At 33.4% G+C, this 15,979-nt stretch overlaps 2 protein-coding genes across 3 annotated transcripts in view; both read right to left on the bottom strand.

Moving 5' to 3' along the window:
• Positions 1–1,086: 1,086 nt before the first annotated feature.
• On the bottom strand, positions 1,087–2,720 carry LOC149900126 (uncharacterized). Its single transcript, XM_090113180.1, has 2 exons — positions 2,507–2,720; positions 1,087–2,425 (listed from the first exon to the last, which is right to left on the bottom strand). The coding sequence occupies exon 2, from the start codon at positions 2,416–2,418 to the stop codon at positions 1,582–1,584; it is 837 nt and encodes a 278-aa protein (XP_089969306.1). The 5' UTR covers positions 2,419–2,425; positions 2,507–2,720; the 3' UTR covers positions 1,087–1,581.
• A 9,508-nt stretch (positions 2,721–12,228) lies between these two features.
• Positions 12,229–15,979, bottom strand: part of LOC149900125 (protein groucho-like) — a 54,659-nt gene continuing 50,908 nt past the window's right edge. For both annotated transcript variants that reach the window (XM_090112870.1, XM_090112871.1), the window contains exons 12-16: positions 15,722–15,901; positions 14,966–15,126; positions 14,642–14,724; positions 14,120–14,319; positions 12,229–12,616 (exon numbers count right to left, since the gene is read on the bottom strand). In XM_090112870.1, the coding sequence (XP_089968996.1) occupies positions 12,509–12,616; positions 14,120–14,319; positions 14,642–14,724; positions 14,966–15,126; positions 15,722–15,901 (732 nt within the window). In that variant the 3' untranslated portion in view covers positions 12,229–12,508. The remainder of the gene's footprint in view (positions 12,617–14,119; positions 14,320–14,641; positions 14,725–14,965; positions 15,127–15,721; positions 15,902–15,979) is intronic.

The raw sequence follows: 15,979 nt of genomic DNA, 5'->3' as shown, positions 1-15,979 counted from the left end.
TGTCTTAATTATAGTTTTTCAGTAAAGTGTAAAAATAAATGCAGGAGTGTGCGAGTGTGGAAAAGTTATCGGTTTGTTTAGGCTGACTAAGAATAATCTTGAGCTTTGAAAAATATTTTATTGAAACTAAAAATTAAACTTCATAAGTAATATCAGCTACTCCGTGAATAGTACAGTTCACGGAGAATCAACTCAATGAAATATAACTGGTAACTTTGTATTTTTTCCTAAACCTCTGGAGAAGTTTTGAGGGATATAAATAAAACACTTATCTGATGGCGAAAACTGCAAAAATCTAATTTAAATGATTAGCGTCGTTGTGGCGTCGTTACATAAAATGAGTCATAATTATTTATTAAAATACCTCATTTAGGTGTGATTTAGGGAAGATTCTCAATTCGACTGTGTAATCCGTAGTTGAAGTACCTACTTAAGTATGAAGATCTTATTTTATTAGCTATTATTTTATTTAAAATTAAGTTGAGTAGTTTTTCAGTTATTCCTTCTAATGCGTATAAATGTCTACTACATGATTGTAAAATGCCTTGGAATTAAAATAATACAAATTCTGATTGCACTTTATAATATTGATAAATCAATTAGTTACATATTTACTTTTTAATCCAGTAGCATGATTTTATATATGTATAGATTATCGCGCTGTGTTAGAAGGTTCTAAAAGACGGCGTTTTTTACAATAAAAATACTAAGTATATATTTGAAAACATTATTATATTTCGCCTTTTTATTTATATGCATGTGCTTATAGTTTATACATACTTCAAATAAATTTTACTATTAATAAAACTAATACATATATATGTATATAACATTATGCAGTCAATATGAATGTCCCTAAGGTAATCATAATGTAACTTCTTAACATTGATATCCAGAGTAAGTATAACAAGTACTTTCATAACAATAACAAAGTAATGCCGACCACAGGGGCAATAAATGAGATTTGATTTGAGAGGTCACCACGTAAGTGCATTGACTGTCGTGGCCAGTCTTATAACAGCTTTAAATAAAAATAGTATCACGGAGTGACATCTCGTCCACGCCAGATCAATACGCGTCCTCACAAAATATCTACCAATAAAAAATATAATATTTTCAAACACTTTAGGTATTACTTAATCTTATAATAGGCTTTACTATAATTCTTTACAAAAATAATTTATGTTAATAAACATTTGTCGTGCCAATAATTTGGCGATATATCTAGGTAATTAGTACATAAGTTACTTATTTAATAATTCATAATATCACTAAAATGCAGAATATAATGTAACGATTAAATTAAATTTAAGTAAGTAACAGTTTAATTTGGCACAATTTTCACAGTTTATTAAAGTGAAACTTTTATTACATCGTCTCAAACTTTTTGGTCTGTGTAGCGCATGTCGCGTGACGGTCGAACCGTACGATAATATTATCGTACAAATACGATAATTTTGTGCCTAAGTTTCACTTTTACCGTGGTTTCATAAAACCACACAACATTTTTTCACTATAGTTTTACGTTCAGAACAGATTCACATTGGCACAAACAGAAAAGTATACTATTAATTAATATTGTCAGATAAGTCGACGCCGTTGGCTATGTGACGACGCTCGCTTGGCAGCAGCGGCTGCAGCAGCGGCGCGTCTCGCGTGCACGCGGCCGTGCTTAGCGAGATGATCGGAACGCGCAAATCTCTTCCCACATTCACTGCACCTGTAGGGCTTGTCACCAGAATGGCTTCGTCGGTGTCGCGCGAGCTCATCTGATCGCGCGAATCGCCAACTGCACCCTCCCCACGTGCACTTGTAAGGTTTTTCACCGCTGTGCCTTCGCAAATGTGCTCGAACGTGGGAGGCTTTCGCGTACAACTTGCCGCACTCCACTACCGGGCACCGAAACGCACCTAGAACTGGACAAAACGTAGGTTCTCCCCACGATTGTACTTTTGTTTCTTCAACGACATTGCTAACATTTTGATTGTCATTTTCGTCTTTAGGAAATTGATCATCTATGCTTAGATTAGCCGCGTGAGATGTGTCCAAGTCAATACCGAGCACCGAAAGACGATCCAAATTAGCTTCTGCTTCGCTTTGTTGCGTATCACACGATTTGTCACTACTCAATGCTTCTAAGAGATATTCATCGAAGTCGATACTTTTATCTAAATCCGCAAAATCGAATAGTACTGGTGAGTTTTCTTCCAAGTTATTGTTTCGGTTGGAATCATTGAGCCCGCTCACGAAAGCATCACAATGAAAGTCGAGATCATTAAATGACCAATCCTCAACTTCCGTACTAATCGGTGAAGGCAGTTCGAAGTGTATAAGGCTTTCAGCCGGCGAATATTCGAAAAGTAGTTGATCGTTGAGTAGGGGGTCCTCAAAAAGCAAACCGCTGTCCTCCCGGTACATTATGATTCTGAAATTAATAAAAGATTAGTAAGCAAAGTATAAATAATATTAAACATAATGAATAAAAGTAATGTTAATTGATGCTCACTAGATAAGTTCCGTTATTATTGTTATTATTCCATAGAAAACGAGTATTTTAATTCGAAAAGGAAATGCGTCCGGATGAGCTGATGGCCAGCGCGTACGGCGCGTGTTGTGTATGGAGTGAGCGTGGTTGTGAGTGCGCCGGACACCGCGACGGACGCGCGATAACAACGATCGCGATAATCGCCCAACAGCTCGTGTACGCACTGCTAAGGATCGCTCTAAAATAACAAGCACTAACAATGCTTTCAATCTCGGCCAGCGATACCCAATTACATAGTTGCGTGGATGGAGCCTTTAAAATTTTTCACCCGATCACTTAAACGTCTATTTACTGCGCATTAAAACAGATAAATGCATGCAAACGTTAATCAATTAACAATGCTGTTTATTGAACATTACGATATATATGGATCATTCACTTTCTTTGCTCTTATCAATTGTTTGTCCGACCTACAGTTCTTTTACCTATGCGTGATACGAATTCTAGAAGGTATTTCATGTTTTTATTATTTAGTTTTCTTTTAATAAAATATTTATAAAATGATATTATGTACCTAAGTACTTTGAAGATAATAAATATAGTAATAAGAGATTTTCAAAATATTTTTTTAATTCCTGATTTTTTCTTAGTTACTAAGTAACTAGTTACATAACTCGACAAACTACTTAGAAAAATATTTTTTTTTTAATTTATTCCAAATAAAGAATTTTATAAAAGTATTTCCTATTTGTCTGGAAATTATAAACCTACGCTCAAACGGGAGTCAGAGCGGAATCAGTATTTTTGCAATTGTTTGTTTCCCTTGATAAGTGATAATATTCCTCGGAAGTAATAAAGCGGAATCATTAATAAAAACCACGTTACTTAGATAAATATGTGACTATTAATAATTAGTATTCTCTTGTTTTTAAACGGATTTATTTTCTCTGCAGTTGATCGATCAAATTGCTTATGGATTTAAATTAGTACATAATATTATAAAGCCTGTATATTAATATTATGTAACTATATGTATAATCATTTGTATTTACTTATATATAAACTAGTGGTCCGCCCAGGCTTCGCCCGTGGTACCTACATGTTTAAACTATCCTATCTCTCAAGTTGGATCGAACTGCACATGGTGTGCGAATTTTATTATAATCGGTTGAGTTGTTTAGGAGTCCATTGAGGACAAACATTGTGACACGAGATTTATATATATTAAGATTAATTTTATTTTTAAACCAAAAATATATCCGTAATGCACCACAACTATAAATGTTCGGGTTGTCTGGCAGAGATTGCTGACAGCGATAAGACCGCACTCTGTACTGTATGTTATTACTTCTATCGCTCTTATTTTGTAAATCTATATTTAGTGTGCAGTAAAGAATTTTTAATCCATCATTCATTCAACGCCTATTATAATATTATACAAGTATAAAAAAAATAAACATGGGTTCCCTGAAATTATGAAAAAAAAAAATGAAAAAGAATCAGACAGAAAAAAACAACGGAAAATGTAATGACGCAAATTTGTAAAAAAAAAAATTATACTTACCTATCTAATAATTTTGCGTCATTCTTTTCCGTTATCAGTGGTGTGAATTGTGTTTAAAAGTAGATTGATGTTGTTTCCATTTATGTAAGGATATAATTTATTGTTATGTTTATAAGTTTATACCCATATACGTTCAATAATTATTACCTACTATTTGCCTAATTATCCATCATTGCAAGCCACGAGTCAATAAGAGATTATTAGTTTTTTTTTCTTCATTTTAATAAGATTTTTAATTTTCACTTATATGTATCGGCCGGTAGGTACTTAGGTGGCCTGTGTCCCAGCTGTGAGACGTTTATGGAGTATGGACTGCCGACTGATCATTAGGTGGCCTGTGTCCCAGCTGTGAGACGTTTATGGAGTATGGACTGCCGACTGATCATGATGATGAATACAACTACACTAGCAGGAACACGTGGCGTTACTCGCGTACCTTGTTAAAAAGTAGCCTTTGTGGTTTGGACTAATTCCGATTATCTATCTGTGTACCAAATAATTAATTTCATATAGATCCGATATAATATCTAATAAATAATGTCTTTGTATAATGTATGAAAGAATAATAAACATAGGTACCTACGTTGGACGTCCAAACAATCTTAATTCTTACTTAAAAACTATTTTTTCTCATTTAGGTCTATGTAGAGAGATATGCGATTTTGTTCCTTGCCCAACATTTTGGACGGCACCACTTGTGGAGCATTTGTCAAAATATGGATTACCTACCTACGTAGAAGTGACGTACCTACATAAGCTTTTTTAATATTCAATGTGCTGCTTGAATATATAAGTTGTATAGTAATATATGTAAAGTACTTAATAATTAGAGCTATTACGCCGATTTCAAAGTCTGGGGTTGCTGGATCCACGAGTGTATTTTTTTGCTAGTTCATGGTACCTACCTATGCCACATCAAATATTTTAATGGTCATAACTTTTAAGCAGCTTTCAAATCATTGTTTTAGGAACATACATACGTGGCTATAATCCTCACTGAATGCAATACTCACTACATGCAACAATCACTACATACTTAGTAACTATAAAACAAAGTCGCTCTCTCTATCTCTATGTCCCTTTGTATGCAAAATCTTATTATTTTCGATAGATATACTTACAATGATTCAAGAGGAAGGTTTTAGTATATAATTTATTAGGTTTTAGACAATTCGGGCGAAGCCGCGGGCGGTAAGCTACATACATATTAAAATATTATGTGTAATTACATATATATTTCATATTGGAAGGAGCTGAACTCTCACATGTATTTATCAAAGAAAAAGTTTTTTATGAGCAAACAAAACCAATAACGTTGTAAGATATATAGTCCGGGATACATCGCCCATTTTTGCAAGTGATTACTATCAAGCTAATTTTTCGTGAGTAGCTTTATTTTGATGAGATGCCCAATAATTTCATGTACAAAACTCTCGATTGTGGTAGCTTACAGAGGTAACAAGGATAAAAATTTTTGATTTGACGGTTCTCAAATATTTATTACGCAATTTGTAGGACAATACGTCTGTTGAATTAAATAAGTATTAAATAAGTGAAAATAAAAAAATCAGCTGGTTTGTAATCATTTATGATGACTTCATTATCGATACACATTGGAAAGGGGGACTCTTTGATCAAACCATAGATTTTGTAGGACAAATATTTTTTCGAATAATTTAGATAATTATCTTGAGATTGAACAAAAAAAAACATTCAGTTAGTAATTAATATTTGAGAACCATCAAATCAAAATATTTTATCCTTGTTTCCTCTGGTAGCTACCACAATCGAGAGTTTCGTACATGAAATTATTGGGCATCTCATCAAAATAAAGCTACTCACGAAAAATTAGCTTGATAGTAATCACTTGCAAAAATGGGCGATGTATCCCGGACTAATACATATTATACACATAGGTAGTAGGTAGGTAGTTAGTATCTACCTATATTTACTGAAATAATATCTGGAAAAAGAAAAGAATTAGAAATAAAAAGCAATCTGAAAACATTCTTTATTTTCTTTTTTAAATTTTTTTTTTTCCCGCTTAAAACACGAACATATTTATATGACGTGTCACACAGGAATGTAGTGCGCATCGTTCCACGGGGCGCAGGCCGATTGCCGTCTAGCCGGTGCGGCGCTATCGGCGACAGTGGCTGGCACCGCCAACATCTGGTGCTCTACTCGTGCCGGCTCCGGTTACTGCATACGTTTCAATTTATATCTGCGTAGTAACATTGGGAAGAAAGTGTAACTGGCTGTTTTTAAGTGTAGGATTCAGGTGGCTAAAGTTGAGATTCGGCTTAGGTACTGTTATCTGCATACATAATTTTTTAGTGACAGTGAAACAATTTGATCCTAAGGTTCTTGTGAACAAAGTTTATAGGTACTAAACTCTACTCTCACATAAGAAGTGGTATCCATTAATTTTTTTATTTCCTTGACTTTACATAATAAAATATACCTATTACTTCTAAGTAACCTATCATTTTCATTAGTTTCATAATAATTTCCTAAATTATGAAATTTCATTATGCATTTGTACTTAAATATTTTATTTCAATGCTTGTTTAATGTTTATCATGAAAATCATTTTTTGAATAATGAAAAATGAAAATAAGTAACGTGTAAAATATAATACATATATTCTAAAATGTACATTTTTGATGTTGTTCCACGTGCATTCAATATCGATAAAGAATTCATCCTAATAAAGCAATTACGATAAATAAGGCGTCGATCTTCCGAGCCACTTGTACCTACGTAACAGTCGCTGAGCCGCACGTTACAAACGCTGAACGCACATAATATAATAAGCGATAACACTCGGAGACTGGCACCGCCAGCGTCTGTCGGGACCCGCACTGTATTGTAATCATTACTGTTTTTCCTATAATACTCGTGGAAAATACCTACGCAACAAACAACGAGCGATAGTTCCCTGAATTCATGCAAAACAAATAATATTATGATATTGTTTTTATGGAGTTTTAATGAGAGCTATTATTCTCACTAGTGTGGTACGCGAGCACATTGCGTTGGTACAACGAACAAGTTTGCACTTTGTTCTAATTGTCCCGCTGAGATGAGTGTTCGACAATAATTTTTCCAATTTGAGTAGAGAATAAGTTTGTTTTGTTTGAATGCCCTTAACTCAGAAACTACTGCATCGATTTCAAAAAATTACTTTAGTTTATTGTAACATACAAGCAGCTTGAAATACTCATTCATAAAAAAATGTAGAGACCGTAATAGCTCATGCTGGCCACTTTGAATAGATAACTTTTTTTAAATTTTATTGAATAAAACGATAGATTAAAATGATTTTTTTCACAATCCATATTAATCAAATCAATATTTTTAAGTTAATATAATATGTATAAAGTACTTAATGCAAAAAAAATATGAATTTTTGTAATTTAGAATTTTAACGCTCTTGATGCATTCTATTATATATTTCACGAAAATATATTGAACGATGCATCGGTCATTTGTTGTCCCTCTATTGTTTCTCTAAACACTAAATTATAGAATGTGCTAAAAATATTTTCTCTACGTTGATGTTGTTTTTGATAGGATTTCATGTGACTTATGAGGAGGGATTGGTATAAAAAAAATAAAACTCTTTTTTCAAAGATATATTTAATTTTAATTTAATATTTTATTACATGGTAATTATATTACGTACCTATTTATTTTCGTATTTGTAATAATATTTTATAGTTATTATAATCAAATGATGTAGATTTAGAGGTCTCCCATCCAGACATTTTACATCGGAACATGCAAGGCGTAATTATTTATTACAGATAACTGATAAGTAGGGGAGAGCGGGGATGAAAGTCACATTTTTATCTTTTTTTATGTAACTTCCAAAATACGTTGTTTAGGAATGATATTTGTATACCAAAAGATAGTGTAATTATTCTGTTACAAAATAAATAAACGTATTTTTGTGTAATATTATCAGTTGTAGAAATATTTTGTATTTTCACTCTAAAGAAAAATGTGACTTATAACCCCGGGTCAGGCATGGTTGTCACAATGCCTAGGGTAGGTAGTCACGTACTAAATAACAGGCAATTTATAAATAGAAAGTCACACTTTGGTCTTATAATTTTACGGAATAATTTTTAATTAAGAACTCTTAACCAAATGAAACCGTGTCTACGGTCTTTATTTCAGTCTGAATATTAATCAATCACAATTTTAGCAAACAATAATAATCGTGAGTCAATATAGAGTCATCAAGGACAGATGGACTTCCAGCAGGTTTGTTAGGGTGATTTTCCGGTGTTGATTGAAAATTTACGGCTAAAACAAACAACCTCAAAACGCAATTAAAGTCATCTCGCATACAGGGGGCTGGTTGATAGGTGACAACCAGCCCCCGAAAATTTGTGACAACGAGCCCCATAACACGTTTCATGAAAATAAAATTGAAAATAAATTCCGATCAATGAATATCTAAAAAACTATACTACGATATTATAAAACACATTTCATCATCATCAAATGAACTGAAAGATTATTACTGTAAAACAAGAACGTATAATTACGAGGTTCGACACAGCAGCACAAAAATTTACTTTTGCTGTGCGAAAACAATAAACACGTGTGAGGCCCTCACGGCAGATCGGAGCGGTCTGACGCGAAGTTGGGACAGCGTTTTCACTGTATCGCTCTTGCCACGCTGTTCAACAGACTTATTCGATAGTTCAGTTTTGTGTTAAGACCGCTGTGACAAACAACCCGTGAGACAACCAAACCCGGTCTCCCCTAATGACGCTAGCAGACCGGGCAAGCCGCATGCGGAAACCCAACAAATCCCCCGGGAATACAGAGAATAGATAAATAATGGGCTGTTTCAAATCTGTTTATGGCGTAGATAAGAAGCTCATTACTACGCACATGGTGTTTGGGATAATTTGCAACATCGACTGGCCCGATAAGGGTGTTCGATTTCGGCCATTTATATACATATTTTGTCCATCGTACATATTCGCCTGATATGCAGGCACTCTGTCCATTGTATATGGTGATTGATACCTACAAACAACACATTTTGTGTGATAGGAAATAGGTACCTAATGTTGGTATTAGCATGTATTAGGAAGATAAGAGGCGATACAACTTACAACGATGTACGTGATTTTCTATGACATTACTTCGGACACTGAAAACTTTACAGGAAGTTGTGGTACAACTTACAAGTACATCAGAATGTCGTATTTTTGTTACTTTCCTACACAGATTAAATTTTTATAAAGAGTAGGTAAGTAGTTATATATTGTCTCGATAATATTTTGTTTATTAATGATCGAGTATTTTAATACTCCGAATAACCTGTATGTATTAATTTAATTTATTAGGAAATCTATATGAAACACCCAAGATAATATGTATAATACTTATACTACAGTATAACCAGTATATTATTATTAGTCTGTGGTATAACTCAAGATTCGCTGAACGGTTTTTATCAACTAGTTTTACATAATATCAATGATATTTTATGTGAATATCATTGATACTGTGTACGCCTAAGGGCCGATTTTTCAATGCTTGGATAAAACTTATTCGTCGAATAATGTATAAAACAACCATTTTAAAACCGTATTCTAATTGCCCGTATTTGACAGTTTACGTGACATTTTAATATTATCGTGTAATACTTTATTGGACGGATAAGTTTAATCCAAGCATTGAAAAATCGGCCCTAAGTATATAAAATATTCTGTGGATTACCAGGTCCCTGGTTTGAATCATTTCATGTGAAAGCAATACAACGCTCATCTCTATCCGATAGAAACAGATTTCTTGATTTATTGTATTAATAATGTAACTTACCACAATTTACCCTACATATTTTTGGTAATTAAAAAATTTTTAATTTTTAGCATTTCATACAACGGTGTTTTAAAACTACATCCCTGTCTTGGAACTACACTTTTCCATTCTCTATTTCTCATAATATTATCTCCTCTGTTATCTACCATTGTAATATCTTTATTTGAATATAAATAAACATAAGAACAGGAAAGTTTGTGACATTACATTTTCTTAGGTTGAACCCACACCCTCTGGTGTAAAGCTACGACACGTGTGCTGATTAGTATGATTCTCTACTCTTCCGTAATATAAGTAATACGTTATTGACCTTATATTTCATATTAATATTATTAAAGTGAAACTTTTATTAAATCGTCTCAAACTTTTTGGTCTGTGTAGCGCATGTCGCGTGTATCGCGGCTGCCGAGTAGGTATACCTACTCGGCAGCCGACCGTCACGCGACATGCGCTACACAAAGCAGTGTTCGGAACCGTTCGAACAGTTTCACTTTTACCGTGGTTTCATAAAACCACACAACATTTTTATTTATTTTCCTGTTTTGATTTTTTATATTATATTTGTTTTAATATGTCTGTATTGAGTATTCGTTGTATGTCTTGTTATTTCGTGGCATAATCAATCGTAATATTTAATAAGTTTAAGGAATAATTTTCAAAGCTCAGAAAGGGATTTAGACCGGGAGATACTGACACAAAATTTCGAGTCATTTGTAACAAGGATGGCGGTTCTACAGGGGTCTTAGTACGCAATGACAAAAAGAAAAACGATGGTGTGAACGCTGGTACCGGTGGCTTAGTCGCGTGGGCGTTTGTCGAACTCGTCGGAAAAATAGCGAAAGTCAAACGATTTGTAACACAAAAATTTTAGAATTTACCGATAGCCCATAAAAAAGAAGTATGCGGTAGTGTCATGCCATACTTTTCCGGTGTGACTTACAGCCCGCCATACCGACGCGAATGTGTTGATTTAAATAAAACAATTATTCAACCATTTGTACCAGGCTAACTTTTGCACAGGTAACTATCGTCGTGCAGCCATTTACGAAAATCGCCATGCCATACTTTTCGGACGATTCCAAATGGTCGCCATACCGCCGAAAATCTGCAAAAAATTTTTATTTCGCCAAACTTTTTGTACCAGTATTGCATTTGGATTTTTGGAGAGTATTTGATAAAATGTGACCATTATTATATTTGCCATACTTCTAGTAGGGGGAAAAAGTGCTGTCATACTTGAAAACTTAATTTATTATTAATTTATATAAGTGAAGATTTCCAACACATAGATCTTTGAAATTTTGTATTTATATTTGTTGATCCTCAAACTTACAGGAAAAATAAGTGCCATACTGTTACAAATCGTTTGACTTTCGCTATTTTCCGACGAGTTCGACTAACGCCCACGCGACTAAGCCGCCGGTACCAGCGTTCACACCATCGTTTTTCTTTTTGTCATTGCGTACTAAGACCCCTGTAGAACCGCCATCCTGTTACAAATGACTCGAAATTTTGTGTCAGTATCTCCCGGTCTAATTGAACTAAAGTTAGAATTTATTTTATAAATACAACTGTTAAAACATACTGATAAAAAAAAATAAGTTATAATTAATTTATTAAAAAGAGCAACTATGGAGTTTCTTGCCGGTTCTTCTCCATAGACACGACATTTTAGTATTAAGAGTTTATAAATTATGTTTTCTTTGTAGGAAATTCTTAATAAAAATAAAATAGAATAAAAATTTGCTATAGATACTGCTTTCCGAATCGGTGCTAAATGTTAAAAATATGACTATTCAAAAGTGCTTCTAGAAAAGTCTAATTGAATAAATAAATATTTGAGTTTGATGTTTATTTTCTTATTTATTTTATCGAATTTTCATGTTGATTGTATAAATTTAAAGATCAATTTACATCACATTCATGACTGAATGTCCTAAACTATAAATAAAAGGAGGTCCTTTGGCTTAGTGGAGCATACTATGGTTATTAACTTATTACTTATTACTGTTGAATCTTGCATAAAGTATAAAAAAATCTTGTATTTTTTTTAATAATTAATACCTTTAGCGAAACATACAAATTCTTCACCTTAAATGTAACGAAAGTAAGTCAATGTAAGTGAGGTATAAGGTGTGCATGTTATGCTTACATATTGTCATGTATAATTTGTAAAATAACTAAGCTTATGACTTATGAGATTAAATACTTTTAAATCTTTAAATTCGTACACATCAGATTGAAATAGGATTTACCATATTGCTACAGTGAATGTATAGACGGTGTAAGTGAAATATATCGAGGAAGGAATGAAAAGAAAACAAAGGAATAATTTGCGCATATCTTTTTAATACGAGCATTTTACAACAATATTGAAACGAAATCATCATTTTGAGATCTGCTGCCAACATACACTACGGGCGCTCAACAAATAAACATAAACCGCGCACACTAAATCTATATAAACAAGTCGCATAAGTACATACAGGCTCCCAATTATATCTATACACTAAAGCTATATCACCACGTTTCACTCGTCGTTCGCGGAACGTTCACTCACTCACTTGTTGATCTGTTTTGTTCGTTTGTTGTAGTGTCTGTTTGTCACGTTAATAGATCACTTCGTACACTGTGGCTTTCTTGTCGCCAGATCCCGTCACTATGTATTTGTCGTCCGATGAGATGTCACAACTTAGCACCGATGATGATTCCTTTGACTGTAACAAAATAAAATGGGTTTCAAATGATTGTAAAATGAAATGTTAACAGTTTTTGTAAATACGACTTGTTAAGAGACAAGGTTTTGCTTATTAAGAAGTATATGATAATTATTATTTCATTTTAAATTTCTGTGTTATAAAATTTCTAAAGATAATAATAGAATTGATTAATGGTCCTACCATAGAAATCTAAATAACAAGACACATAGAAGGGCTATAATGTCATAATTCGTATGAAAACCGCTGTCGCCAAAATCAACACATTCAAACTGAAAGCTAAACAGTACACACAAGTAATAATAATTGGACAGCTTGATTTTAGTGAAAACTAACTATTTATTAAATTAAGCTTTTGAATATGTATCCTAACGCACGAATTTACGGTTTATTTTAGAATAACATCCCTAAGTAGATGAGACTTTTTGCTCCAATACGAACAAACGTGATAATAAGAATGGTCGACTGTGTCATTCATTGTTATTTCGATTACTATGGTGACACTCGTAATACTTGTAAATATTCTATAATTTTAAGGAAAAACGGCATTATTTCTAAAAAAATATATTTTCCGATGAAATATTATTCCTTTATATAAGTATAATTACAACTTGTGGAAGAATTTCCGCAATGGGAATTGCTGAAACACACCATGTATACACTCATACGTCTCCAGAGCAACTGAACAGTGACGAATGCACTGGTGATGTGCAAATCACCTGAGTGGCGACAAGGTCACGCACGCTTACGACTTCTAGTGTCTTGTTATTTAGATTTCTATGGGTCCTACTAAGTGTTGTATTAATAAGTAATATATCAAATAAAACAACGTTTTTTTTAGAAAACAGTTAATCAAATAGTACTATAATGGCGTTTAAAAATATTATGTGCTTGTTAGATATCGATAAATAATTAATTAAAGTTCAGTAACCGCATACATTTGACCTTATTTGTATAATTAAAATATATCAGGCGATCAACGTTTTTATTATTGCTTTCATAAATAAAACATCTGTGACCTTGTAACTTTGTTTTTAATTGTAATAGAATGGAAGTTTCTGTTACATAAATGTGTTTATGTAGATAATGTTTTGTAAAATATTTTTATTCGATATGATTCAAGAATATATCCATACACCTACATTAATCACAAAACTAATTAATTACTTTTATGAAAAATTTATAAGTGCGTGATTCATAGCGAAAGTTTTATAATATACGCGTTCATTGATAACCTATGAGTCTGTGACCTATTGCTATATTAAATGGTTTGAAAACAGCAAGTTGGGTACCCTATACAAACACCCTAAAAAATACGTTTAGCCATTCATTCACTCCCATGTAAGTGGAGCTGGTACTTGTCCAGTTACCGTGTATGACCGGGTAGAGACGACCTACGACGCTCTTCTCCACATAGCCCAACAACACACTAATCATTCGTTCATTACCTACCATTACCTTTTTTTTTATAGTGGGGAAATCTTCCAAAGATTCACTCATTACCTGGAAAATACTAGCGCCATAGGGCGTGCGCCACGCGTTGAGCAGGTTGTCCTTGCCGGTGGACACGAACCACTTGCCGCACGACGCGAACCGCAGCGACAGCACGCACGACTCGTGCAAGTGGAGCTGGTACTTGTCCGGTTTGACCGCGTGGAGCACTTCTACGTTGCTGTTCTCCATGCCCACGGCTAGCCATTCGCCTGTGAAAAGAGTAGTTTGAGATATATTTTCTTATTAGGTTGTTTGTGATGGAAACTGGATCTGTAAGTTTTGACACCTAACTTTCGTCTTAGATTGGTAGATTCTATAGTATAGTTAATTTTATAATAGGTAAACGCGTTCTAATGTTAAGACGGTATTTTTGGTAACACGAATATTTTTTTTTTTTTTACTATTAGTATACTAATTTATGTAAAAAATTATTAGTTGTTAATAACACAAATATGATTAAATATTTAACAATATTGTCCATAATAATATGATGAAAAATAGATTAATATTAAATTTTTAAATATAACTCACCAGTTGGACAATATCCTAATGAGAAGATTTGTGAACTAAAGTCGTGTTGTTGTAATTGCCTGCCTTCTCTTAGATCCCACGACCTGTAAGTAACACACAATGAGTTAATAATACACTTATTAGATGTATTAATTATTATTGAAATGATACATAATGTATTTTTTACGTAGGATAGACGTTTTACAATATGTTCGTTATTCAAAACATTTAGTAAGGTGGTGTGATATTTTTTTTTTCATTCATTTATACAATCACACGTTTAAAATAAATATATTATAACTTTTTTCTATTAATAAAGAATATAAATATAATGTTTTTACATACCTAACAGTATTATCAAGTCCTCCCGTCCACAGTTTAGTACCATCAGCTGATATGTCGATACACGAAGCGCCATCCGTATGGCCTTGGAATTGTCGCACAAGAGTTTGATTGTGAAGGTCCCATACTGCGATGTTGCCGTCTGAACAACAACTGAAGCAGACCTGGAAAAAAATGTTATAGGTTATAGAAGGTATGGAAAATGTTGGTCAAAATGGTCTTTGTCGTTTTGAGAATTTCATACACGTTGGTGGGAAGAAAGTTCTTTTCTTTGGCGATTTTGGGGATTATCGGTTAATAGCAAGTTACGAATAGTAAGTTTTTTGTTTTGTTAGTTGTATAATGTACACGTGTTGTGTTAATTTTAATTTGCTTAATAAAGGAAAGTAGCAACCTACGGAACTCAAGAACAGTTGTTCCTATTTTTGTGACCTTTGATTTGTTACATTTTTAGTTAATATATCCAAATGCACGATACAACAATAATGAATGACATTCATTCAAGGACGACACGATATATTTCTGAACCATATGGTACAAAATTAACAGATATACTTAATATGGTGAACCGTTTGCGTGAAATGTACTAAAAAGAAAATAGGTGCGTTTTCATTCTTTTGAGTGTTAGAACGTGTTTCTATATCAAATATTATAACGTAGTCTTTGACTAATTTCTTTACAATCATAACTACTATATGAAATTTGTTTACTTATTATGTACTCTAATGCTACTGACTTCAGAATAAACTTTAGACTTACTTTAGAATCCGGACTGATAGCCAGCGCATAGCAAGCCGGCGCGGAAGACGTAAGTTCCGCTTTGATCCTCGGTGTAGGTGAGGCGAGGTCCCATATCGACAGGTTGGAGGCTTCGCCCCCCACTATGAGTGTGCGCCCGTCCGGTAGTAGCTTCACTGATCTGATGTAGTTATCCCTTTGCTAGAAAGATTGAGAGATATATGATTACTGCATAGAAATCTAAATAACAAGACACTAGAAGTCGTAAGCGCGCGTGAC

The sequence above is a fragment of the Colias eurytheme genome, chromosome 19 (genome assembly GCF_061535395.1).
Source record: "Colias eurytheme isolate Ceu_HAF_F1 chromosome 19, ilColEury1 Martin Lab GWU primary, whole genome shotgun sequence".
Lineage (NCBI taxonomy): Eukaryota > Metazoa > Arthropoda > Insecta > Lepidoptera > Pieridae > Colias > Colias eurytheme.
Note: the sequence above shows the minus strand (reverse complement) of the source record. Positions and strands in the feature narration are given on the sequence as shown.

What these genes read in the sequence shown, in the direction of transcription:
- LOC149900126 (XM_090113180.1), bottom strand. Translation starts at nt 2,418, where the DNA reads ATGTACCGGGAGGACAGCGGTTTGCTTTTTGAGGACCCCCTACTCAAC.